The 27,851-nt window shown below is 42.1% G+C and overlaps 1 protein-coding gene across 1 annotated transcript; it reads left to right on the top strand.

Moving 5' to 3' along the window:
* The first annotated feature begins 8,663 nt into the window (after window positions 1-8,663).
* TRIL (TLR4 interactor with leucine rich repeats) lies at window positions 8,664-11,571 on the top strand. Its single transcript, XM_056518415.1, has one exon. It carries the CDS (start codon window positions 8,883-8,885, stop codon window positions 11,493-11,495), a length of 2,613 nt encoding a protein of 870 aa, XP_056374390.1. The 5' UTR covers window positions 8,664-8,882; the 3' UTR covers window positions 11,496-11,571.
* Window positions 11,572-27,851: the final 16,280 nt, after the last annotated feature.

Here is a 27,851-nt window from a genome sequence, read left to right as displayed (position 1 = left end):
GGGGGTGATGGCAAGGCAGTAGACAAATCTGTAATGAATCATGGAAGCCATGATGCCAGAGCAAAGAGCTGTCCATATACAATTCATTCAGAAAATGTGTAGACCCTTTCATTTTATCACATATTGTAATGTCGAAGCCTTGCGCTACAGTAAAATCTATCCCCCTTTCATCGTTCTGCACTTAAAGAACATCTGTAGTGCAATATAACTTAGGGGATAAGTTATAGATCGTGGGGGGGTCCAAGCGCTGCCCCCCCCTCCCCCCCCCCCCCCCGTGATCTCCTGAACAGGGCCACGGCAGTATGCTGGAAAGGGGGCGTTCCGTCCCCGCATGACGCGGCGATCGACACGCCCTTCCATGTATTCCTTAGAGAAACATGGAGGGGGCGAGTCTGCTGCGGCTTTCTGCTGGGTACAACACTGCACTTCCTGCAGACTGCCATGACCCCGTGAAGGAGATCGCTCGGACCCACTGCGTTTTATAACTTATCCCCTATCCTTGGAAAAAGGGATAAGTTATATTACACTACAGATGTCCTTTAATACCCCTTAATGTAAAAAATGAATTTGAGATTTTGCATGGACATAAGTATTGAGACCCTTTGTTATGACACTTGATCTTTGGCACGGGGGGGGGCTGCCATTTCTCTTGATCATCTCTGAGACCTTGACTGGAGTCACCTGTGGTAAATTCAGGTAATTGGACATGATTTGTGTAACACCCCCAATGGCTGTGGACCCGCTGTGCCATTCACCAGTTTGGCTTTGGGCCAAACTTAAGAGCGGTGTCTAAGTATGTCCCTGGTTTTTACCCTTTATCCAGCTGGTCAAGCAGACCTAAGTGTAAAGCAACTAAGATACAGGCAGGTGGGGCTAGCTGAGACTAGGTGGAGTTAGCACAGCAGCAGAGTCTGTAGAGCAGTGTTTCCCAATCAGGGTGCCTCCAGATGTTGCAAAACTACAACTCCCAGCATGTCTGGGCAACCTTTAGCTGTCCAGGCATTCTGGGAGTTGTAGTTTTGCAACACCTGGAGGCACCCTGGTTGGGAAACACTGCTGTAGAGAATCGACAGTCTACATGTTATAACTGAGTTAGAGCTTGGAACAGCAGAGCTGAATAGCACAGGTGTACATGGTGTTTAGCTCAATAGCAGGCAGAGGCATCTACCAGGACAATCATGAAAGTACCAAAGGATCAGGCAAGACAGGTCTGGAAACACAGGATACAGCAGAACAGCACAATAAACAGAACCTTTGCAATGGATAACCATTTTGTAGCTCAGGCGAGAAGGTGAGGGTGGAGTGCCCTTAAGAGACAGGCCTTTGTAAGAGATTGCAACTGAACATCTCTGGAGAGATCTGAAAAAAAGCTGTCCACCCATGGTCCCCATCTAACCTGACAGAGCTGGAGAGGATCTGCAGAACAAAATGGCAGAAAACCCCTGAATCTGTGTGCAAACCTTGTGGCATTATACCCAAGATCACTGTAATAACTGCCCAAGGTGCTTCAACTAAATACTGAGCAAAGGGTCTGAATACTTCTGTCTCTTCCTTTGCAATAAATTAGCAAAGATTACTAATATTCTGTTTTGACGTTACAGGATATTTAATGGAGAATAATGAACCGTTTCCTGTGTGAAACCTTTTTGTTGGACCAAACCAACTGACAAGGGTCTGGATTTTAAATTACTGATTTTTAGCCATTGTCTTGGCTTTCCATGCTTTTTTGCACCTCCTTTTTTTGTGTTCAATACTATTCCCCTTCATCATTTCACATTATTACATATAACTTAGTTTCTGAGCTTATTTGTTTTGGTTTCTTTTTATGTATTTATTTGTTGTTGTTTTTTTACCAACATCTGATGAAAATTTTATCTCAAAGGCCCCTTTGAAAACATATATTTAGTAAAAAAAAAAATGGTGACATGTTAAATACTTATTCTATCTGTTGTATCTCTGCATGGACAGGCATTGGCCCCCTTAGACTTTAAGTGCCTGATGTCCTTTAGGCTTTGTTCAGGTCATTTTCTAAACGCATACTAAGGCCTTTGACCTTTGAAGCGGGGTGTATTGTACCTTAGCGATCAAGGAAAGCTACCCTAACTTAGTCACTAGATAACTAGAACAATTTAACTGTTTATGGCCATGTTAAATGCATGCGGAAATTGCAAAGCGTGTTTGATCCAACTCTGGTTCCTAGCAACCCTCTTTTACCACATGGCAAGATGTGCATGTTGAATATATGCACTCTGCTGGGTGTACATATGTGTGTTATGTTTGCAAAAGTGTTTTCATTGAAGAATATTTTATATTCAGACTAGCAATATGGATATCTTATTTTCATTTACCTGAGTGGCTGGGGGGATTCTTTTGTCATCTTCTAGGCCGCTTTACTACCACAACCACTACAGTTTGCACTTGAGAACATAGGAAATACACCAAGTAATTCTCGGTTCATGTGTCATCATGGCCACTACAAATATTGTTACTTTAATGGTTAATAGAGTTAAATTAATTTTTTTATTTTTTTTTTAGTTTCAATTAGTTAAATTTTTGCCTGAAGTTGCACTTTGATGATCTTGCCACATATGTCAAATATGTTTTCTCTTGCTCTCCCTTGTCTTATTTTGGCCATTTGCTGAGTTTCTTAATGTTTATTTAGCTTCCTTATCTCTATTACCATATTGTCAATTGACAGTTTCCCCAGTTGTCTCTAGCTGCCTTTACCTTATCAAGGAAATACAATTTACATTTCATTAACTAAGAAGTGATAAGCACAAGGTGTGATCTGTGACCATTGTTCAAGCTAAATGATTCACTAGGCTCCTTTCATGTTTGCCTCGGTTTTTCAGTTTGCTCATGTTGGTGACTTCAGACATGTATTTTTTGACCAACTTTATCTTCATGGTTGTAAGTTTGCTGTTTAAGGCAACAAAACCAGTGCCTAAAATGACAGATTGCTGATCAATCTTTGTCTTGATCTGTGGCCTGTTCTGCAAATATAAAACAAAAATAGAGAAACAGAAACACAGCCGCACATCCACAATTTGTATTTTGATCTACCGTATTTTTCGCCGTATAAGACGCACTTTTTCTTCCCCAAAACTGGGGGGGAAAAGTCGGTGCGTCTTATACGGCGAATACACCCCTATCGCGGCGGTCCGTGCGCCCATCAACGGCCGGGACCCGCGGCTAATACAGGACATCACCGATCGCGTTGATGACCTGTATTAACCCTTCAGATGCGGCGATCAAAGCTGACCGCCGTGTCTGATGGGAAAGTGACACTAACCCGGCTGTTCAGTCGGGCTGTTCGGGACCGCCGCGATTTCACAGCGGCGGTCCCGAACAGCCCGACTGAATAGCCGGGTTAGTGCTTACAGGACACCGGGAGGGACCTTACCTGCCACCTCGGTGTCTTCTTCGTTCAGGGATCCCCTGTATGCCGGCGCTCTCCTTCCTAGTCATCACATGGTCGCGTACGTGCGTTGGCGTGCGTAACGACGTGATGGCGGCGACGGAGAGCGAGGATACCCGGACGGCAGCAGAGACGTTCCGGAGCGACGGGGACACGGCGACAGCGATGGAGCGACATCCAGGGCAGCGTTGACGGGTCCGGAGCGGCGGGGACACGTGAGTATTACCTCCTATGCAGTGGTCTTCAATCTGCGGACCTCAACATGTTGCAAAACTACAACTCCCAGCATGCCCGGACAGCCAACGGCTGTCCGGGCATGCTGGGAGTTGTAGTTTTGCAACATCTGGAGGTCCGCAGGTTGAAGACCGCTATTGGGTTCAAAATCTTTATTTTTTTAGATTTTGCCCCTAAAAATTTGGTGTCTTATACACCGGTGCGTCCTATAGGACGAAAAATACGGTACTTGCTTCTCAGCATAATTTAACCCCTGAAGAACTCAGACCATTTTTACCTTAAGGACTGAAAACAATTTTTGTTTTTGCACTTTCGTTTTTGTTCCTTTTTAATATTCATACGTGTTCAATTATGCACCTACAGACATAAAAGGGCTTGTTGTTTGCATCACCAATTGTACTTTGTAATGACATCCCTTATTTTATAACATAATCTGCGTTGAAACAAAAAAAAACTTATTTGTGGGGTGAAATAAAACAAACTTTGCAACGCAGTTTCTACGCAGTGAACATTTCAGTAAAGATGACACATTATCTTTATTCTGTAGGTCCATATGATTACGATACCCAATTTATGTAGGTTTTATTTTATTTTACTACTTGAAAAAATTATAACTACATGCACCAAAATTAGTATGTTTAAAATTGTCATCTTCTGACCCCTTTAACTTTATTTTTCTGCATATGGGGATGCATGATGGCTAATTTTATGCGTCGTGGTCTGCAGTTTTTATTAGTACTATTTTTGTTTTGATGGGACTTTTTGATTGTTTTTTTATTAATATTTTAATGGTATGTGAAGTGACCAAAAATGCGAAATTTTGGACTTTGGTATTTTTTTTACGTGTATGCCATCGACCGTGCGGTTTAGCGTATCTTATATTTTAATAGTTCGGACATTTACGCATGTGGCATTACCATATGATTATTTTTATTTTTTATTACATTATTTTATTTAAAACATGGGAAAAGGGGGGTGATTTAAACTTTTAATAAGCAAAGCCTAATTCCAGTCAATTCTCAGCCAGTCAGTCTAGTCATGCCAGAGCTAGCTCAGTCAAGTCAGTTCACATCAAGTTCAGACCAGTCAAGTCACATCTTAGTCGAGGAGGACTACAAGTTCCGGAGTGCCAATAGAGCAACTGTGGTTCCCTATAGCATCCAGCAAAATTGCTTTAAAACTGAACTGTCCTGTGTGTATTATCCTGTTGCAATTCCTGAAGTAAAGTTCACAAGTGGTTTCCCTAACCTTGCATTTGTGGCATTCCTTACCCGGTGTTTGGCATCAGCAACTGCTTCATTCTTGGAGTGTGGGCGTGAACACTCCTGGTGTCATGAAGCCTTACCATAGTAACAACACCTACAGTGGGGATCAAAAGTTTGGGCACTCCAGGTAAAAATTTGTATTAATGTGCATTAAGAAGCCAAGGAAAGATGGAAACATCTCCAAAAGGCATCAAATTACAGATTAGACATTCTCATAATATGTCAACAAAAGTTAGATTTTATTTCCATCATTTACACTTTCAAATTAACAGAAAACAAAAAATGGCATCTGCAAAAGTTTGGGCACCCTGCAGAATTTATAGCATGCACTGCGCCCTTTACAAAGCTGAGACCGGCCAGTGTCATGGATTGTTCTCATTCATCATCTGGGAAGACCAGGTGATGTCAATCTCAAAGGTTTTAAATGCCCAGACTCATCTGACCTTGCCCCAACAATCAACACCATAGGTTCTTCTAAGCAGTTGTCTAGAAATCTGAAACTGAAAATAGTTGACGCTCACAAAGCTGGAGAAGGCTATAAGAAGATAGAAAAACGTTTTCAGATTTCTATATCCTCTGTTCGGAATGTAATTAAGAAATGACAGTCATCAGGAACAGTGGAAGTTAAAGCAAGATCTGGAAGACCAAGAAAATATCAGACAGAACAGCTCACAGTATTGTGAGAAAAACAATTCAAAACCCACGTTTGGCTGCACAATCCCTCCAGAAAGATCTGGCAGACACTGGAGTTGTGGTACACTATTCCACTATAAAGAGATACTTGTACAAATATGGTCTTCATGGAAGAGTCATCAGAAGAAAACCTCTTCTACGTCCTCACCACAAAAATCAGCATTTGAACTTTGCAAATGAACATATAGACAAGCCTGATGCATTTTGGAAACAAGTTCTGTGGACCGATGAGGTTAAAATTGAACTTTTTGGCTAACTTGATGCCATCTGTGAAAAAGTTAGAGAGGATGGCTTCTACAAATGGATAATGATCCTAAACACACCTCGAAATCCACGCGGGATTACATCAAGAGGCGTAAACTGAAGGTTTTGCCATGGCCTTCACAATCTCCTGACCTCAACATAATTTAAAATCTATTGATAGACCTTAAAAGAGCAGACAGCCCAGAAATCTCAAAGAACTGGAAGACTTTTGTAAGGAAGAATGGGAAAAGATACCTCAAACAAGAATTGAAAGACTCTTGGCTGGCTAGAAAAAGCGTTTACAAGCTGTGATACTTGTCAAAAGGGGCAGTACAAGATATTAACTCTGCAGGGTGCCCAAACTTTTGCAGACGCCATTTTTTTTGTTTTCTGTTATTTTGAAAGTGTAAATGATGGAAATGAAATCTAACTTTTGTTGACATATTATAAGAATGTCTAATCTGTAATTTGATGCCTTTTGGAGATTTTTCCATCTTTCCTTGGCTTCTTTATGCACATTAATACAAATTTTTACCTGGGGTGCCCAAACTTTTGATCCCCACTGTAGCATTGATCAGTGTTATCGGTGCTCTGCTGCTCCAGCCTTCATGTCAGGCTTGGAGCAGCAGATCACCAAACAGATGACGAGGAGGCAGGTGAGGACCCTCCTGTTGCCCAGTAAGTGGATCGGGACATATGTTGCGATAGTCCGATCATCTCCATTGAGCTGCCCGGATACTTTTGGTTTAGTTTTAGACGCTGCGATCAACTTTGATTGCGGCGTATGAAGGGTTAATGCCAGGCAACGGCCCGATCGGGACCCACAGGGTTTGAAGCATTCTCCATGATGACAGGCAGTGATGATGAAGGGGGGATGATGACAGGGTGATGATGATGAGGGTGTTAATAATGGGGTCTGGATGATGACAGGGGGGATGATGTATTTCCCACCCTAGGCTTATACTCGAGTCAATAACTTTTCCTGGAATTTTGGGGTGGAATTAGGGGCCTCGGCTTATATCCGGGTCGGCTTATACTCGAGTATATACGGTAGCAATAACAGTCCATGAACAAAGTCTATTTGTATCTGAGCAGTGATTGACAGTTGGTTGAGATCAGGTAAGCTCAGTTTAACTTTAGGAAGATTCCGTTGCATAGATCCGCTGGATTTAGGGGTACGTTTAGGTCCAGTGATCTTGTGGTGAGTAGCAGGGAATTATAGATATCTAACCACTGTGGTGTAGGCCGAGGCCGCAAGGCTTTGGCCTAGTAAACGTACTTGAAAGTTGCGGAGGTCCTACCTCATTCAGAGTCCGCAACCCAAGAGAGCGATCAATGGCCGCAGCTCCCTTATATGGGCAGGAGCGGGCTGTTTTGGATTGGTCCGAAACAACTGTCACTCACCGTTACACGGCATTATGGGAAAACACGGGACTCAAGAACCACCTAAGGTCCTTCAACATACCATAGAGTTCTGAACCGTGTCACATGACCCGCAGGTCCTGCGGCGCTAAAACAAGTGAGTAACACCATATGCATATATTTACATAGATAATATTTATAAATATCAAGTTACTAAGGGGTGACTAGAGGTTAATTAGGGAAGCGAACCCCGACAGTCCTAGGGACTCTGACTTTGGGGACTAATAACTAAGGCACAGTATGAAATATGGTGCCGGGACACCACAGAAGGATTTATATAAAGCAGTCTGTTATGCTGCCCTGAGGTTGTAATAGGAATCCAATAGAGGAATTGTAGAATTTCAATTGCCTGTTATTGCCCATCTGTCTGTTGCCCTTTAACAAATGTTTATGGCAGCATTACAGTGCTCATGCACAATAGATAAACACAATTGTGTAAGAACTATAGAACAAAACAGATTGCTGAAATAAATATATAAAGAGATAAATGGATATCGCTAAAACACACAGCAGGGAATGGTAACTAGGTCTTTGCATTTCTATAAAAGACTACGAATCTACCAGGTTAAACTAAGAAGTAAATAAGGGGCAGAAGCTTTCCAGTTTCCTTTGTGTCTTTAAGGTAGTATTCAGATCTAAATGGAAATATTTTAATGAAATCAATATGCAGCAGTACAATATTTTTTTCTAAGAGCTGAGGAACGTGCTCTTGAATCACCCAAAGTGCAAGAGAAAGTGCAGAACGTGTTACACTAAAAAAACGTGCACAAAGGATGCAGACTATCCCAAGCCCTTCTCTGACAGGAGAGAGGCCCCCCAACAAACCTTACCCTACAATAGCTACAAGGATTGTTGGGGGAGAAAACAGTTCAGACTGAGTAGATGATTTGGTTTGGCTCAGGCTCCCCCTTTGTTTCCCTATTAGAGTCAGTGAGTGCTCTCTTTCTATCTAACATGTGCTGGATGTTTCCTCCTCCCACCAGCAGCTATGAGCTGCCTCACTAGGATCCTCTTTCCTTGCTAACAATCTCCAGGGAGTCAGTGTGGGAAGCCTGTATTTCCTCCTCTTCCTACAAACCTTCTCCGCTTCTTCACACTACGCAAGTTTCTGCATCTTGGATATTTTTAAGTTGAACTGAAGAAGAGGTTAGGTTGTGGCATGGGCACTTGGCTATTTCACTGAACTTTTATGAGCAAGCTGTGCAAACTTGGAATGACTTCTAGACCAAGTGTAAAACTTCGGGTTACCATGGATCTATGAGTGACTCCTAACAAGCTGCAGATCTTCTGTACTGTAAAGCCACATCTGGTCACCACACAAAAGGGGGACATCAGCAGTTGGATCTCCGAAGGCCAGAAGAGGATTACTGCACTGAACAGTGAGTGTTGGTTCCCAATGACTATACTTATTATCTAAGTTCGTTTTTGATCTTCTACATTTCAAAGTGAAGCAAGTAGTAATGTAGGAGTTAACAAGATGTTGAGAAACTGGAGCTCCTGCACAATCCTTCAGCTGAATGTCTCCAATCCCGGAAGGGATTTCGTAAGCCTGAATACAGGGAGGGAATGCTCAGCACTGGGTTAACCTATACAAAGACCCAGGTGAGATGGAGAAGGCTATAATTTTGGTGTTGTTGATATCGGTGACTTCCACTGTTTGTTGGAGTGTGGAAAAGTGTCCAGAACCATGTGACTGTCAACATCCACAGCACATACTGTGCTCTAACAGGGGTCTGATGTCTGTTCCAAAAACTAGTCACTTTGTAAGCCCAGTTGCAACTAAAACCTTCAGCTTGGGAGGAAACTTTATCTCCAACATAAGTGCTGTAGACTTTTCAAGTTATTATAATCTACAGAGGCTTGACCTGCAATACAATCAGATCCAGTTCATTCATCCCAAAGCATTTGAGAAGCTCACTCACCTAGAAGAACTATACCTTGGCAACAACTGGCTTCCCACTCTTTCTACCAATGCTTTGTCGCCACTTAAGAAACTAAAGGTCCTTAATGTGAACAGCAATCGGCTTCACAATGTCAGTCGCTCCAGCCTAGCTAACTTGGGGTCACTTGTTAAGTTGAGACTGGACAGTAATAATATCCAGACACTGCATGGTTCTCCTTTCTTGGGTCTCACTAATCTGCTTTATTTGCATCTAGAAAACAACAAAATTAACAATATTAGTAAAAATGCCTTTGTAGGACTTGTGAAATTGCGTTTATTGAGCCTGTCAGGAAACCCCTTGAATTCCTTGCAATATCCCATATTTTTACCATTGCGCTCTCTGAGCACACTAACCATGGCTGGAAATAATCTACAACAACTGGGACCAGGTGTTTTCAATGGATTACAAAAGCTTTCCAAGCTCATTCTCAGCTCAAACAGGATTTCTACAATACACAGCAAGGCTCTTCAGGGGCTTGGGATGCTGCATGATTTGCAACTGGATGGCAACTCGCTGACCAGGCTCCCAGAAGGCCTCCTGGCATCACTGCAGAGTTTAGAAGTGCTGAACGTGAGCCACAATGCCCTGTCAGAATTGCAACCTGGAACTTTTAATGGACTTAAACGGCTAAGAGTGCTAGATTTACAGGACAATATGTTGAAATTTCTGCCTGGAGATATTTTTTCTGGAAATCCAGCTCTTTACCGGTTACAGCTGGAAGGAAATAAGTGGACCTGTGACTGCCACCTATTGGGGCTTAAGCACTGGATTCTGGGAACCCTGCATTCACGGAGCCGGATTCTGACTGTATTTGTGCAGTGCAGGCAGCCTCGGGAAGTTGCAGGGAAATATTTGGACTACCTAGATGATGCCTATTTACAGGCAGTTGGAGGATGCACATTCAGCACCACACCTCCACAACTGACTACCCCCCTGCTAGATGATGGTTTACGTTTGCACCAGGGGATGAGTGATACAAGTGCTGAACCTGTAGACCAGACAATGAAAATGGTTTCCAAGCTTAATTTATTAGCTCCAGTATCAACTCTGTCATCAGGAGGCTCCACTTTTCTCCAAACCCTAACATCAGTGCAAAAGGTGCCAAGCACAAAGAGACCTCTGAACATGAAAAGAGAAGGTGGTACTGGACGACAAAAGGTATCACAAACTGATAAAAAGGGAAATATAAAGACTACAGCTGGATCCAGACAGCCTCATGGAACTAAACAGAACTTGATGTACCACAGCCAACAGCATCCAGAGGCTGAAAGGCCAAATCCTGAAACATTCCAGACTGCAACTGAGTCACTACCACAGGTACATCTCCGGCAAGCTGAGGCTGAAATAACAACATCCAACAAGTTGCCTCATAGTATCCCTACAGCTGAAGGTTTCCATGAAGAGCTCCATGATACCAAACAGCCTCCACCTAAAGCTGAGAACTCAGAGGTCAATGGTACCTTGCAGTTACTCAGTGAGAATGTGGGCCCTGAACTGAAACTAGACATCCCTGTGCCAGAGACCTTACAGCAAGGTCAGCCATCATTTGACACTGTTCATCAGGGCCACAGCGAAACATTGCACCAAGTTGCTCCTTTAGGCCTCTCTGACCCATGTGAATTTAACAAGCTGTATCTACTGAACCTCTCGGTGGAAACTGTAGAAAGTAACTCAGCTCGTGTACGTTGGCAGACTTCAATCTCTCATACCCACGGGCATGTCTTATTCAGGGTGCTGTATGAGCGTTTTGGGCAGAGTGGCCGCTTTCAGCGTTTTGTATATCCTCGGGGCCATGCAGAATCTTTAACTTTACTGGAGCTCACCGAAGATACTCCATATCTTGTGTGTGTTGAGAGTCTAATTAATGGCCGAGCTTGTCCTGTGGCCCCTAGGGAACATTGTGTAGGACTTGTGACATCACCTTCAGAAGATCATCGCCCTTTGCTAAATTATCAAATGTTAGCCTTGGGGCTGCTAGCTCTCAACGCTTTGCTTCTTTTGCTAGGGTTGATTATTTGGGGTTCGAAGAGAGCACGCAAGAAATGGTGTCGTAGAAGAGCCCCTGTCCACGTACGTCAAATGTACTCTACTCGTCGGCCCTACAGGTCTGTGGGTACTGGAGTTTCCACTGATTTCTCAGGTTTCCAGTCACATCGACCTCGCACTGCTGTGTGTGCTTTAGGAGAATCTGACCTTATTGAGTTTCCAGGCTGTGACCGTTTCAGAGAGGGAGGAAATCTACACAGAGATGACCTCCTGCAGAGATTCACAGACTAAGCAGCCATTACTTAAATATGGTTTCTAATGCAACAACAATGGAGTAGTTGTCCCTACTACTTCTGAGTCTGCAACATTTGGCCCTTATTTATGAGCTAATGCTTTAGGCCTCAATAGGTACATAAGAACTGTAATATGCGAATAATAGGTTACATTTACAGTACCTGAAAGAGAACAGTGTCAGAATTACTTAAAGGGTTCTCAGGACTATCATCAAAAGTAGTGCATGGTAAATTTATATGTTCAGTTTAAGTATTCCTTTGGATTATACAATATGCTTGTGTTGAACCTGGATCTTTCACAGCATTACATTATCTGAAGAATCTCTGGTAATATGTCAAGCAGGTTTCACATATTGTATATACGTTCTGAATTGTTACAGCTATGTATGTGTTCTCTGTGTTCAGTGTTACAGTAAGGTTTCTGCATAGCAGCTAGTGGCATTTATCTCCCATATTAGGAAGTGTCATTCTGCAGACAGGTGTCAGGTGAGCCACCAAAAGTTTTTTCATGGTACAATTTGTCAATCCACATCACAAGTGTACTATAGGTTTACATTAACGAAAAATGTGCTCAATATTGGTTAATTTCATACTAAACTGTTTTGAAGGCATCATATTGACAATGCAGTAAATAGTACCTGTCGCACAATGGAGTATTTTGGTATTAGACATGCATGACAAATGCAGCAGCGAGATCAGTAAGGATACCTGCTCTTGTTTTTATAGCCTCATGTGAGGTCAACCATGGAGTTCTCTCACTTGTACACTATTTTGGCCATGTATCCAGAATGTAATATTCTCTTGTGTTAAAATGTTGCTGCTGAGAGCAGCTACAGAATGGGGGTTTGAGGAGGGAGCTGTAACATCGGCCTTGTCTATGGGAACATCTATAAGGATTATTCTTGGCCATAGTATTCTACATATCCATGCACCCATTTGCACAGATGAGCTCCCTTTTACCACCCACAGTCTGTATTTATTCTAATTAGAAAAATTTTTAACACAAAGTATACTATAATGTTTTAATACTTTTTGTGCTTGCACTTTGCAACCATAGTGGGTTATTGCGGTGGGGAAAAAAATACGGTTTTTGGAGGTGCTGCGCAGTTAGTAGAGCAACAAGGCAGCACACGAGCAGCCCAGGACAACGAATGTTTTTATTTTGTAATAGGGACAACACGTTTCGGCATTCACCAATGCCTTCCTCAGGTCCACTAACAATTCCCAGGAACAGATTGTGCTGCATGCTGGTCCAGATGTCCTTACAGAGATCTGTGCTGGCGCGATCTGTACTGGACTTTGTAACCATAGATTTGCCTTCCATACTGTGCTGCTACTATGGGGCCCATAGGTAATGGGGTCCTCTCCAAGTACTGCAATGTTATCAAACAAGGGCAAATTAGCCACCAAAGTGTACAATTTGATGTATACAGTAGACCAAGGACCCTCTCTACTCTTTGTGCACCTCTGTTTTTTGCAGTATATTTAAAATTAGTTTATTACTGGGTTAAGCACGTTCTAATAACCCATTAAAGGGGTACTCCACCCCTGGCATCTTATCCCCTATCCAAAGGATAGGGGATACGATGTCAAATAGCGGGGGTCCTGCTGCTGGGGACCCCGGGATCTTCGCTGCAGCACCCCGCTATCATTACTGCACAGAGCAAACTCGCTCTGTGCGTAATGACCGGCGATACAGGGGCCAAAGCATCGTGACGTCACGGCCCCGCCCGCTCATGACGTCACGGGCCTCCCCCTTAATGGAAGTCTATGGGAGGAGGCGTTATGACCGCCATGCCCCCTCCCATAGACTTGTATTGAGGGGGCGGGTCATGATGTCATGAGGGGGTGGGGCCATGATGTCACGATGCTCCCGCCCCTGAATCGCCGGTCATTACGCACAGAGCGAGTTTGCTCTGTGCAGTAATGATAGCAGGGTGCTGCAGTGGAGATCCCGGGGGTCCCCAGCGGCGGGACCCCCGTGATTTGACGTCTTATCCTTATCCTTTGGATAGGGGATAAGATGCTAGGGGCGGAGTACCCCTTTAATGGTCTATTCACACGTACAGTATTGTGCACAGATTGATGCGCAGGATTTTCTGCTGCAGATTTGAATATAAACTAAATGACAGATTACAGCTTCAAATCCTGCGCATCAAATCTACACAGGATACTGTACGTGTGAATGGACCCTAAATCACGTTGTATTTCACTATGCATTGTCCGTAAAAGATAAAAATTGTAAATGCCCACATACACATTAGACAAAAGTCTGCTGTCCCTGCTGATTTAAATTTGACTGACCGCCTCTATAATGTATGTGTGTGTATGGTGGTCTCCCAACTCTCCCCTCCTCTTTGCAGATCACATTAGGTGAGAGAAGAATTGGATGCCTGGCAGCAGCTTACCCCTCCTCTCTCCAAAACACATGAACACTTGGCTGAGCCAAATGTTCATGTATATAGAAGGATAGAAACTTTCCAGAGACTGTGATAACTCAGTTATATGTATATAATACCACAAAATAAAAGCAATATAAACTAAAGCTGCTTCTTTTTCACAATATAGGACAGCTCAGCACATGTTTGACCCCCACTGCCCACTCATATAGTCTTGTAGGAGAAGGGCAGCACACACCTTGAGTCAGTTCCTCTTTAAATAGTACCTGTCATCAAACCATATTTTCTAAACTAACTCAGATTATGTTCCCTAACTACTCCTAACACCCCTTCTGCCCTTCATTTTTTTTCTGAGCTTTATAAAGCTGTGTATCATACCTTTCCCCTTGCTCACATTGTGTGAGCTCCTGGCAGGAGAAAGTGGGCATTCCCCAGCAGGCGTGACATCAATGAAGCCTGCAAGAGCTGTGCCTCGCCATGCTTCGCACAAACTTCCTGAGTTTGGTCTCCTGCCAGGCTGGGAGGAGACCCAACTTACTGTTTGACTTGGCCAGGGAACAGAACAGAGCCACCTAGTGGCCATTTTTTCAATAACATTAAAAACATATAAAGGTTGAGAACTTTAACAGCAAGTACATAGCAAAATGTCTTTATAATTACATAAGGAACAATATATTAAAAGATTAGTTTGGTGACAGGTACTCTTTAAACTGGGGTCTTTACTGTACCAGTAGAGGCCGCAGGGTATACTTCTATAATACCTAATGCTTTGGCAGGGGGTCTACTGTTCACTTATGGATATAACCTCATAACAGCTAGAAAATTCTTGTCATGAGAGTACATTGTATATCGTAATGGATGCTAGTACATATTCTGATCCTTCTTACTGCCAGCTATATATTTTTCTGGTTTGCAGAAAATACTCAGGCTCTGTTGGAATGTTCTGTGAAGAAGTATAAAGTATGTTTGTTTGGATTTTGTCCAACACACAGTTGAAAAAACATGGCTGCCTTCTTCCAGAAAATTGTTTCCATTAGGTTTTGTAGTTTAGCTTAAATGTGAATAAAGCTGAGCTGCAATACCACATACAACCTGTGGACAACTCTAGTGCTGTTTTTGAAAAAAAAAAATCATCCATTATTTTCAAATTTTTTCAACCCCATTAATTGTTTGCTTTTATTTCTCAGTCTTGCTTAGATTGAAAGACAGCTGTAATCTGATCAGTTACCATGGGCTAGACCATTGCAATGTTTTTAGTGTTGTCCTTACATATATCTCTTTTAATACATGGAAAAATATTACTGTTCCCAATATTCTAACATTGTTTGCAGGCGTGTCTATTAATGGTTCTCAGTGCTCTGATTCCGTCAAGGATCTCTGAGCCAATGCATACATCACCAGATTCTTTTCCAATGCAATCACGGGAACAACTTCACTGCCAGTTGCATTGTATTGGACTGTATGTGCCTTGAAGATATAAGGGCGTTCTTAGTCACATCTGCCATGTATAGAGCTGTATATGTTTACAGATGTAAGAAAATGACATGCCTTCATTTAGTAAGCCCCTAGTGCTGTAATGCATCACAGATTAGTGGCAGCCCCTACCATCACTTTCTACTAGTGCTTTGGAGATTTAACTTGCACTAAATGGGTGGACACTATTTGGTGACTACTAACTAACACAAGCTAGAGGGCACTGCTGTGGAGAAAGACCAATTGTGTCAGCATGTACTGTGGAGGCTAGCGATCTGTCACTGTAACAACGCTGAGTCCTGATGCCTGTGGGTCCGGAGGTGCTGGGAACCAAGAAACCCGAAGTCACTCAATAGCATACATAAGAAGACAAAAAGGTACCCGCACTCACCGTGAGGAAACAGCAGACCAACTTCTATGGCATCTCGGACAGATTCGACTTCAGGCTAACAGCAGGGCGCTCAGAGTGGAGGCGACTGCCGGCAAAGTTTCGCGCAGATCGCGCGATCTGCGCGAAACTTTGCCAGCAGTCGTCTCCACTCTGAGCGCCCTGCTGCTAGCCTGAAGTCGGATCTGTCCTAGATGCCATAGAAGTTGGTCTGCTGTTTCCTCGCGGTGAGTGCGGGTACCTTTTTGTCTTCTTATGTATACTATTTGATGACTGGTTGCTCTTTGTTACATTTGACCATTTTGTTTGGTATAATTAACATTACTTATTGAATATTAATTTGTTAATATTATTTACAGCAGTTTCAAAAATGTATTTTGTTATTATTTACAGCCATTTTTTGTTGTGTTCTCACTTTGCATAGGGGCATACATAGACAAAAGTGAATCCTATTGTAAGAACAAAGTGGGGACACCACCAAGTTGTAGTTCAGTTCAACATGTCATCCTGGTAATAATACATTTTGGTGCTTGTTGAACCTCCTACCCATCTCTAATCGAAGGTCTTTGAAGTCTTGAGGTCTTTGTGCATCTTCTCCCTTCCCTTATTTGCTATTGTTGATGTCCCTATAGAGATGGAGCTATTTGTATTTCTTTATTGGTTCCATAGTAGTGTCTTTGGCTTCCTAAATGATATGTATAGGGGGTGCATCAGATTTAATATGCACAGTGGAGATTCCTAGTATCCTCTTGTATTAGAGACAATTCAGTATCTACTGTTGAGCAAAGTCTGCCGTGTTGTAGGAACCTGTATTATAGGGAAAGTCCAGTACTTCAGACACTCATCCCTTATCCACAGGATAGGGGATAAGTGTCAGATCTCCTGCACAGCATCCCAGAGTTCTGGAGATTTTTATTCAGAACACCTGCTCTGCTCGTGCACATAGCGGCGGTGGTCTACATGCCCCCTCCTTGCACTGTATATGAGAGAGTTAGAGATACACAAGCGCTTTACTCGTGTATTTCAGGCTTTCCCATAGAGATGCATGGAGGGGTCATGTCAACCACCACTAAGAAGTAAAGTACCAGCGTTCCCCTTTAACACTGATTCCAAGTCCCTGACTGGTCAGTGCATTGGAATTACAGTATATGCCTTGTGGGACACTAACTTTGAAGATTCCAATCTTTATTACATATTGCAATATGTTGGGGGTGAGACTACTGAGACCCCTTTTTTCTAATTCAAAGCTTTATTGAATCAATAAATGAAGCCAAAAGGCTAGGGATACAGAATGAAGAAAACCGGGGAAGGTCAAACAAGGGGAACAATAAAAATCAATAAAAAGAACAACACCATCAGCAATATGGTCAATATGTATCCAATCATCAGATACAGACTGCCGGGACCCCATTTGACTTACAGGACAAGCGTGCTTAGTCTTCTGTTGCCAGTGGAGAGTTAGCTGTGAATATACAGGAACTCCCTATTAGGGTCTATTCAGAAGTGCGTATTTTGCTGCAGATTTTATGCAGCTAAATTTATTCTGTTTCTGTTCCGCTGCATATATTATCGTTGATTTACAAGCAAAAAAGCAAGTAACAAATTAGCCAAAAACCACAGTATAAAATCTGCAGAAAAATCTGCATATGTGAACATACCCTTATAGTGTAATGGAGATATAGAAGCAGACAAGCCATTTCCATGCTGAGCTGTTAACATACAGGTGTAGTTGCATATGTGGTAAGCTAGCTTTTAGCCCCATAATTTAAAGACAGTGTAGTAGACTCCTTTAGTTTAGAGTCATCAGTAAGAAGCCTTAGTATATACCAGCACATAAAGTGTAACCTCAGCATAAGGTCTTATTGACTTGGGTCTATTGTATATTCCTTTTTTTGCCTATGTTTAATGCTTTTGAACACAGTCTTTAATATTTTCCTAATAAGCTGAGTAATAATATGGCCATAAATTTGTCTAAATACTTGAAATTTCCAACATGATCTATTTTTGGACATATTGAGCCATGTTCTTTGTATTGTAGAGAACATAAATGAAAAGCCATTTTTTTTCTTTTTTCCTCTATCTGGAACCATATCTTAATGCTGTGTATAATTCCAGTTCTTTTTTTCTAGATTTTTATAATTCCAGTAGTAATGTTGTGTTATGTAAAATGTCTCCAGTGTTATATGCAAATAAGTGAAAATATCGAGATCGAACTCTTTGTCAAATAAGATGACAATACACTACCAAAAATGACAGCAGCTTTATGGCGCATTCAGTCATTTTTCACAAAGAGATTGGACTCGCACCACAGACTGCTTATTATATGGTGAGCAGACGTCCTTATTAAAGTAAGGGAAATACATACCATACTGTGAAATTCCATAGTGACAGATCACCATATGTGGGCCTTATTCCTTTGAGTAGTGGACTAATATTAATATTTCATTTCAATGTATTTCTCTTTCGTAGATGGTAATGAAGAATTACTATGTGCTGTAAGAACATGTGCTTGCAGTTTCCTGTACAAGCGTATGTGGCATTGTAGGTGCATATTCTGTATATTATAGTATGTTGATTCTGAGGGTTTTTTAATGCAAAAATAGCAAGACAAAACTTTCAGAAGCAATATAAGTTTGGCTTCCTGTTAAGTTTGAAGATGAAATGGCAGGACCAAAGTAGGGACTTGGCAGTAGCCTAGAAAAATACAGCAATTTAAATATAGATGAACATGATTTACCAATGGTCTAATGGTGAAACCACCTGAGCCGTCAGCCACATGCAAGGGTTATGTGGTATAACCCAAAGGTTACATCATTTGACATCATTTGTCCCCTGGGTAGTAGGAGGGGGTTTGCCATTCATTGGCCATTATGAATTTGACGGCCAAACATTTTAGGGACTCTACTAAGACCAGTCTTTAGCAAAGACAATTTGAGAAAAGGTTCACACCTCCTAAAGAATCCGGCAGTACAGTGACTGCCCGGTGCCCGCACATTGACGCCAGCTCTCAAATGGTTCTCTGCGATTATTAGGTTATGTTCATAATGTGCATTTTTGTTGTGGTTTTAATACATATGGGAATTCACCAATCAGAACAAAAACTGCATGTTAAAAACACAACAAAAACACAGTCTGAACGCAGCCGTAAACCTCACTGAATTTAAGCTTTCACTACGCTACAAAAAGTGAAACTGGGTACTTTTTCCATCAGGTATTTATTTTGTCTCCATAGAAGATGATGTCTAAAAATACATTGTAACTATGTTTACTGCTAGAAAATAGAGCATGCTATAATATATATGATGTGATAGTATACCCTGTTCTTCTAGTGCACATTGTTTCATTCTGTACCTATAATTCTCTTAAGACCTAAGCATGGCTGTAATGCAGATCTGCTTTAAAGGTGTTGTCCGTTTGTTTTTTTTAATTTTTTTTTTAAAGTTCAGCTTGGGAATAAAAAAAAGAGCATTACTTATTTGCCTGATTGCTGCTGTCATTCTGAAGCTCATTGGGTCATGCTGGTCAACACTTCGAGCTTCCATCTGGACACACACAAAAAGAGTACAAAAGACTTCTCAGCCAATTACTGCTCCAGACAATGATTGGCTGACAAGGCACTTCTTGTGTGTTAAGATGGGACCAGGAAGTGTCACACAGTGGGAACCCAGTTAATGTCAGTGTCGGGCTCATTTCACACTGCCATTGTGACCCACCCATAACTGGTCTGTTAGGCACTTTTTTTTTTTGGCCTCTAACGGCCATTATCGGGACAACTCACAGCGGGCACTGCTGGATCCTATTAAAGTGTACCTGTCGTCAACAAAAACTTTTTATATAATGTAGATAATATAATTCTATGTATATTTGCTAGAAACATTGGTTAAAAAAATGGTATATTTATGGGTGAAAAAGTACTTTCCCTACAGCTATTGTCTGTGAGGAGTCCAAATACAGGAAGTGAGGGCGGGACAAGCAGGGCTCTGTGCAGGCTCCTGGCTTGTCAATCATCCTCATATGTGAGCCCGTAGCATGTCACAGAGCCTCACTGCACAGAGCCCTGACTGTCTACCCTCACTTCCTGTATTTGGACTCCTCATAGAGACACACAAGCAATTGTTGCAGGGACAAAAATAGACATATTTTTTAACTAATTATTTTGTTGATGACAGGTACACTTTAATTATAATGGGGTCTGTTGTTTTAGAGGAGTATAGTGGGAGAAAAAAAAGGTGCATGCACTACATTTTCTCCTGCTATATTCCTCCATTCATTTTACAATGGCTGGTGTACTGCCGGGTCACAACAGCAGTGTTACAGTAGCCTTACTAAGCCTGGTGCCTTTTACAAAAAATGATAAAAAAAAATGCTGGTCAACCCCTAATAAAAGAAGGTGAACTTTTTCACAATTGACTATACTTAGGAAAATTGTAGGAAATTGCTGTTAAATCCATATCTATCTAGTTGTATGAAAAAATAAAAATATGCTGCTCTTTGAGGGTTTTTGCCTTATGAGGGTTTTTTCTGACTTCCTCTGGATCAACACAGTAGGGACTCATTAGGGTTATAGGTTGAACTTGATGACTCTGGTCTTTTTTCAACCTTATGAACTATGTTACTATGTTACTTTCTGGGCTTAGTCTAGTCCGGTGGGCAGTCTTACCCAATGATTGACAGCCTTCTCTGTATAAGTATTCACACAGACACAGCTGTCAGTTACTGATTAAGCCCACACACTGGACCGCTAAGCCCAGATTGACCCCTAAACCCATCAAACTCTAGAAGAACCTGCTCAGCTCCTCCTGCTTTATAAGATGCCCACAGCTCAGACACCTAGTTCAAGGTGACATGTTCCCTTTAAGGCGTTACTGTAATTTGTAAAACTTTTGACATGTTGTCCAGAGTTGTCAAAAATTTAGATCACTCTTGGTCACAGTCCTGTGTTCTAGAGTCATAACCCGGTAAAGTACGTAGACTAACCGGCTGCCTAATCAGAGTTGTTCACTTCTTTAGGGTCTATTTACACAGGCGGAATTTCCGCTGGCGGAATTCCCCCTCAAATGGAAGCCCAATAGACATCTATGGGATTCCATACTTCGGAATTTTCGCATGAATTCTGCACCACTTCCACACAAAATCCGCACAAGCCAGAAACCACCCAAGGAAGCGAAAGCAGAATTGGTTCGGAAATTCCGCCTGTGTGAATAGACCCTTATAATCTATTGGTGAATGAGTGGGGTTTGACTGACAGCTGGGAAAGTGAAGCACACAGAAACAACATATCAGCATTTTTACAAATGACAGTATCACTTTAAACACCTGCTTCACTGTGATCTATGAATTAAGCTTTATGATTGGTATAATGTTTACTTTAGATGGGTGCTTTAACTTTCTGAACTGTAAATCTTTGTCTTCCACATTTGTACATAATGTCTGTGCCTTAGTAGAAGCGATCATTTATTGATATTAAAGAATAATACCATAGAGAAAACCACTAGAAATAAAGTGTATGTAATTTGATGTCATCATATCACTGGATATTCTTCCAATGGGAGATGCTAAGATGTTATTTCGATTTGTATTTCTTACACAGCGGTTGTAATATTTAATAAAACGGTGCTTGACTTTTACAATTAATATGTACTTTATGAAATTAAATAACTTTTTTTTAGTAAAAATGTGTTTTGTTTTTTTCAGGGGGTTGAGGGGTAGAGATGACAAATAAGGCTCCTTTCACACTATATTATTGTTCCGTTTTGGAACTTCCGTCAGAAGTTCCGTCACTATATCGGGGAAAACCGGCCGTTACAAAACCCCTGACAGCCGCGACTAAATCGCATTGCAGCCTATGGGGTTTTGTAACTGCCCGTTTGCACCCGTATATGCCCGTAATTCCTTACAAACGTTATATAGTGACGGGACCTCGTGGCGGAAATGTTTCCGCCATGATGTCCCGTCACTGTATAACATCTGTTAGTATCACAATTATTTACAGCTCTTAATTTGTGGTCATAGAAATGAGTGCAATAAATGTTAGTGCTTTGTGATGTTCCATATGTCTAAGACCTAGGGATGCCTGTGACTGCAGGATTGTGTTTGCTATATATACACTCACATCTTGTTACCTGCAGCTGCCATTACAGAGAGTTTGGCAGCTTACTGCATACTATTGTATTATTAACCCCTTCATGACCCAGCCCATTTTCACCTTCATGACCTGGGCATTTTTTGAAAATCTGACCACTGTCACTTTAAACATTAATAACTCTGGGATGCTTTTACTTATCATTCTGATTCCGAGATTGTTTTTTCGTGACATATTCTACTTTATGTTATCGGTAAAATTTCACTGATATTTGTATCCTTTCTCTGTAAAAAATCTAAAAATTTCATGAAAATTTTGAAAATTTTGCATTTTTCTAACTTTGAAACTCTCTGCTTGAAAGGAAAATGGATATTCCAAATAAATTACATATTGATTCACATATACAATATGTCTACTTTGTGTTTGCATTAAAAAATTGACAAGTTTTTACTTTTGGAAGACACCAGAGGGCTTCAAAGTTCCGCAGCAATTTTCCAATTTTTCACAAAATTTTGAAACTCGCTTTTTTTCAGGGACCAGTTCAGGTTTGAAGTGGATTTGAAGGGTCTTCATATTAGAAATACCCCATAAATTACCCCATTATAAAAACTGCACCCCCGAAAGTATTCAAAATGACATTCAGTAAGCGTTTTAACCCTTTATGGGTTTCACAGGAATAGCAGCAAAGTGAAGGAGAAAATTCTAAATCTTCATTTTTTACACTCGCATTTTCTTGTAGACCCAATTTTTGAATTTTTACAAGGGGTAAAAGGAGAGAAATCACCCTAAAATTTGTAACCCAATTTCTCTCGAGTAAGGAAACACCTCATATGTGTATGTAAAGTGTTCGGCGGGCGCAGTAGAGGGCTCAGAAGGGAAGGAGCGACAATGGGATTTTGGAGAGTGAGTTTTTCTGAAAGGGTTTTTGGGGGGCATGTCCCATTTAGGAAGCCCCTATGGTGCCAGAACAGTGGACCCCCCCCACATGTGACCCCATTTTGGAAACTATACCCCTCATGGAATTTAATAAGGGGTGCAGTGAGCATTTACACCCCACTGGCGTTTGACAGATATTTGAAACAGTGGACTGTGCAAATCAAAAATTTTATTTTTCATTTTCACAGACCACTGTTCCAAAACTCTGTCATACGCCAGTGGGGTGTAAATGCTCACTGCACCCCTTATTACATTCCGTGAGGGGTGTAGTTTCCAAAATGGGGTCACATGTGGATATTTATTGTTTTGCGTTTGTCAGAACTGCTGTAACAATCAGCCACCCCTGTGCAAATCACCTCAAATGTACATGGTGCACTCTCCCTTCTGGGCCTTGTTATGCGCCCCCAGAGCACTTTGCGCCCACATATGGGGCATCTCCGTACTCAGGAGAAATTGCGTTACAAATTTAGAGGGTCTTTTTTCCCTTTTACCTCTTGTGAAAATGAAAAGTATAGGGCAACACCAGCATGTCAGTGTAAAAAATTTATTTTTTTACACTAACATGCTGGTGTAGACCCCAACTTCACCTTTTCATAAGGGGTTAAAGAAGAAAAAGCCCCCCAAAATTTGTAAGGCAATTTCTCCCGAGTACGGCAATACCCCATATGTGTCCCAAAACTGTTGCTCTGAAATACGACAGGGCTCCAAAGTGAGAGAGCGCCATGCGCATTTGAGGCCTGAATTAGGGATTTGCATAGGGGTGGACATAGGGGTATTCTACGCCAGTGATTCCCAAACAGGGTGCCTCCAGCTGTTGCAAAACTCCCAGCATGCCTGGACAGTCAATGGCTGTCCGGCAATACTGGGAGTTATTATTTTGCAACAGCTGGAGGCTCCGTTTTGGAAACAGTAGCGTACCAGACGTTTTTCATTTTTTGGGGGGAGGGAAGGGGAGAGGGGGCTGTGTAGGGATAATGTGTATATGTAGTGTTTTTTACTTTTTATTTTAGGTTAGTGTCAGTGTAGTGTAGTGTTTTTAGGGTACAGTCGCATGGGCAGAGGTTCACAGCAAGTTTGCCGCTGGAAGTTTGAGCTGCAGCGCAAAATTTGCGCCATCTCTAACTTGCAGCACTCACTGTAAACCTCCGCCCATGTGAGTGTACCCTGTACATTCACATTGGGGGGAGGGGGCAAACATCCAGCTGTTGCAAACTCCGAGCATGCCCTTGAGCTGTCCGTGCATGCTGGGAGTTGTAGTTTTGCAACAGCTGGAGGAACACTGGTTTGGAAACACTAAGTTAAGTAATAAACTTTCAAGTGTTTTGCAACCAAACTTAGTGTTTCCAAACCAGTGTGCCTCCAGCTGTTGCAAAACTACAACTCCCAGCATGCATGGTCTGTCAGTGCATGCTGGGAGTTATAGTTTTGCAACAATTGCAACAGCTGGAGGCACTGAGGTAGGAAACGGACAATGTTTCCCAACTAGTGTGCCTCCAGTTGTTGCAAAACTACAACTCCCAGCATGCCCAGACTGCCAAGGCATGCTGGAAGTTGTAGTTTGGCAATATCTGAAGGATCAGATGTTGCCGAACTACAACTTCCAGCATGCTTGGGCAGTCTGGGCATGCTGGGAGTTGTAGTTTTGCAACATCTGGAGGTCCACAGTTTGGAGACCACTGTATAATGGTCTCCAATCTGTGGTCTTCCAGATGTTAGAGAACTACAACTCCCAGCATGCCTGGACAGACTGAGCATGCTGAGATTTGTAGTTTTGCAACATCTGGAAGAGCACAGATTGGAGACCATTATACAGTGGTCTCCAAACTGTGGACCTCCAGATGTTGCAAAACTACAACTCCCAGCATGCCCAGAAAGCCAAAGGCTGTCTGGGCATGCTGGGAGTTGCAGTTTTGAAACTCTCAGAGGCAGCAGTGAGATCGCTTTACGGCGATCTCACTGCTGCCAATGAAGATGCCGCACTGCTGCCGGAAACTCACCTCCGGGACGCAGCGCAGCCGGGACCGCACGGAGGACGCCGGGACCGCAAGGAGGACGCCGGGACCGCTCGGGACACCGCTCGGACGGGTAAGTGACGCCGGGGGACGGGTCAGGGACACTTAGCAGAGCGGTGTGTGTCCCGATCCCCGTGATCCGGACTCACACACCGCGCTGCTAAGTATTCTGATAGCGAAACGCTGCTATCAGCTAGTCAGATTTGACCAGCTGATAGCAGCGATCGCTGGGGGGGGTGGGGGACGAAACCCCCCGTGGTCGCACGGTAAGATGGCTGGCTATCAGTGATAGCCACCATCTTTCCGGGCGCTGCGGGGTGCCGCGAGTAGCGGCAGTTATGTCCATGACGTACCTGTATGTCATGGGTCGGGAACACCTTGCCACCCATGACGTACAGGTATGTCATAGGTCGGGAAGGGGTTAAAGGGTAACTCCAGTGAAAAACTAATGTTTCCAAATAAACTGGTGCCAGAAAGTTACACAGATTTGTAAATGATTTCTATTCAAAAATATTTAGCCTTCCAGTACTGATCAGCTGCTGTATACTCAAGAGAAAGTTGTGTAGTTCTTTCCAGTCTCAACACAGTGCTCTTTACTGCCACCTCTGTCCTGGCAGGAACTGTCCAGAGTAGAAGCAAATCCCCATAGCAAACCTCTCCTGCTCTGGACAGTTTCTGACATGTCAGCAGAGAGCACTGTGGTCAGACTGGAAAGAGCTACAAAACTTTCTCTGTAGTATACAGCAACTAATAAGTACTTGAAGGCTTAAGATTGTTAAATAGACATAATTTACAAATCTATTAATCTTTTTGGCAGCAGTTGACCTGAAAACCTTTTTTTGCTCCACTTGAGTACCCCTTTAAGTGAATAACATCATATGCAGTAAGCTACCTGTATTAGAAAAACAGAGCTCTGATAGCCATCAAGTTTTATAAAGAAAATAGGTTGCTATTGGCTACTGGTCAATTTTTCTTCTGCACAGGTTTTGATTTATCTTTCCTTATATACACCACAGGACAGTAGTGCGCCATGTTCCTTACCTGTATTTGCTGGGAGGGAAAGAATATGAATGAATGAATTCTCTTTATGGTTGTATTCATTTGGCTAATCTGATGCTTATTGAAGAAATACCTAGATTGTCCAGGACTTGAATAACCTTAGGATGTGTGATCAGTATCTGATGGAGGGAAGACACATGGTACCCCGTCCAATCAAATGTTCAGCAGTGCCAGTGCGCCCAGTTCCATTCATTGGTAATGGCATTGCCGGGTTACCTCAGGTGTACCCAAGTCTTTTGGCTACATTTAACCGGTTACATCAAGGTACAATGGTTCTGCGGCACTGCTGATTGGAGGGGGTACCAGGTGTTGACACTCCACCAATCAGCTATTGATCACCTATCCCTGGAAATGTTTTAATCAATTAAAAAGTCCTGAAAAATCTCTTTAATTCTTAAATATATATTTGCTGCCTCATAATCTCCTGCCCATGTCCCCAGAATCACTGAATTATGCAGTTAACTGTTATATTTTAGCATGTTAAAAGAACACTCCAGAGAAATCCACAGTTATAAGGCTAGTGCAGGGCAGAAGGAGGCGATGTATGTTTTTGTGTTCTTTGAGTCATGCACCAGTGTATTGGTTTTACCTGGACATTTTATTACCTCTATTGTAGATTGCACAAACTATGTTTTTAGATTTTATCTATTTTATGCATGTGCTAAAGCTTAAAGGGGTACTCCGGTGGAAAACTTTTTTTTTTTTTTTTTTTTTTTTTTTTAAATCAACTGGTGCCAGAAAGTTACAGATTTGTAAATGACTTCTAAGTTACAGGAGATCGCAGGGGCCCCAGCGGTCAAACCTCCCCGAGGTGAAACTTATCCCCTATCCTTAGGATAGGGGATACTTTTTTCACCACTGGATATATCCTTTAAAGATGTTGTCCAGTATTTTATACTGTAGTACTATGCCCAGCCTGCTGTATAAAACAATAAAAACTGTAACTCAGTTTCCTTGGCCTCTTCATGGCCCCCTGTATCAGGGCACCCAGTCATCAGCCTGTGATACTGCTTTCTTCAAACTGAAGATCGTAGTGTCTGCAGCTGGGGGAACTAACAGTACCACTCTGCCAATCACTGGCTAAGGTGGGACACCACTTCAGTTAGTAATTGGCTTAGCAGGCTGTGACATCCGGTTTGCAGCTCCAGCCAGCTACAGAAATGTTAGCGAAGACCAGGAAAATATGGAGTGTTCTGATACCGGGACCTATAAAGGAGCAGAAGAAGGGGAGTTCAAGCTTTTATTGTTTTATTAGGCAGGCTGGACACAGTATTTAAAAAAAATTAAAATCACTGGACAATCCCTTTAAGGAATGCACAATATGTAACAGGGTAAAGGCATTCATGTGTCTTCAGACTCTTTAGATTTAGTAATCTGTTGTCCTCACATGGAGTCCCCTGTGATAAACGTGATCAGTACTAGTCTAGAACAAGCTGTATTGTGGTCCTTGAAGGACCCTATGGAACATGAGTCATGGTATGAAGACACATTGCATCTGCTAGTGGAGTGACTTCACTGACTCAAGACCTGGGGAGCAATGAACACACAGAATACAAAGACCCGGCCAACTGGTAATACAGTGGTATAATACTGCACTTGTCAATAAATAGTTGTCACATTTTCCTACACATCCTTATGCTGTATTATTTCCAGCTGAGTTATATAATCCTCAATGGTATTAGAGGAATTTACACATTGGTCAGATACAGTAAGACATAGTGTTACTCCTTTGGCAGCATTGCACACATTGGAAAGGTTAGCCAATATTAAAGGGAGAATAAAGTTAAACATTTTCTAAGTAAAAACCTAATGTCATTGCAAATTATTAAAAAACTCATCCATTCTGGTTTTATTCTTCTGACCATTAGAGCTCATTGACATCTCAACTTTGTATGGAGCCAACATAATAGGCTCGATATAGCAGTGTATAAGTCTACTGTAACCTTATTGGCTTTTAAAGGGGTACTCCGGCCCTAAGACATCTTATCCCCTAGCCAAAGGATAG

The sequence above is a fragment of the Hyla sarda genome, chromosome 5, assembly GCF_029499605.1.
Source record: "Hyla sarda isolate aHylSar1 chromosome 5, aHylSar1.hap1, whole genome shotgun sequence".
NCBI classification, from domain to species: domain Eukaryota; kingdom Metazoa; phylum Chordata; class Amphibia; order Anura; family Hylidae; genus Hyla; species Hyla sarda.
Note: the sequence above shows the minus strand (reverse complement) of the source record. Positions and strands in the feature narration are given on the sequence as shown.

What these genes read in the sequence shown, in the direction of transcription:
- TRIL (XM_056518415.1), top strand. Translation starts at nt 8,883, where the DNA reads ATGGAGAAGGCTATAATTTTGGTGTTGTTGATATCGGTGACTTCCACT.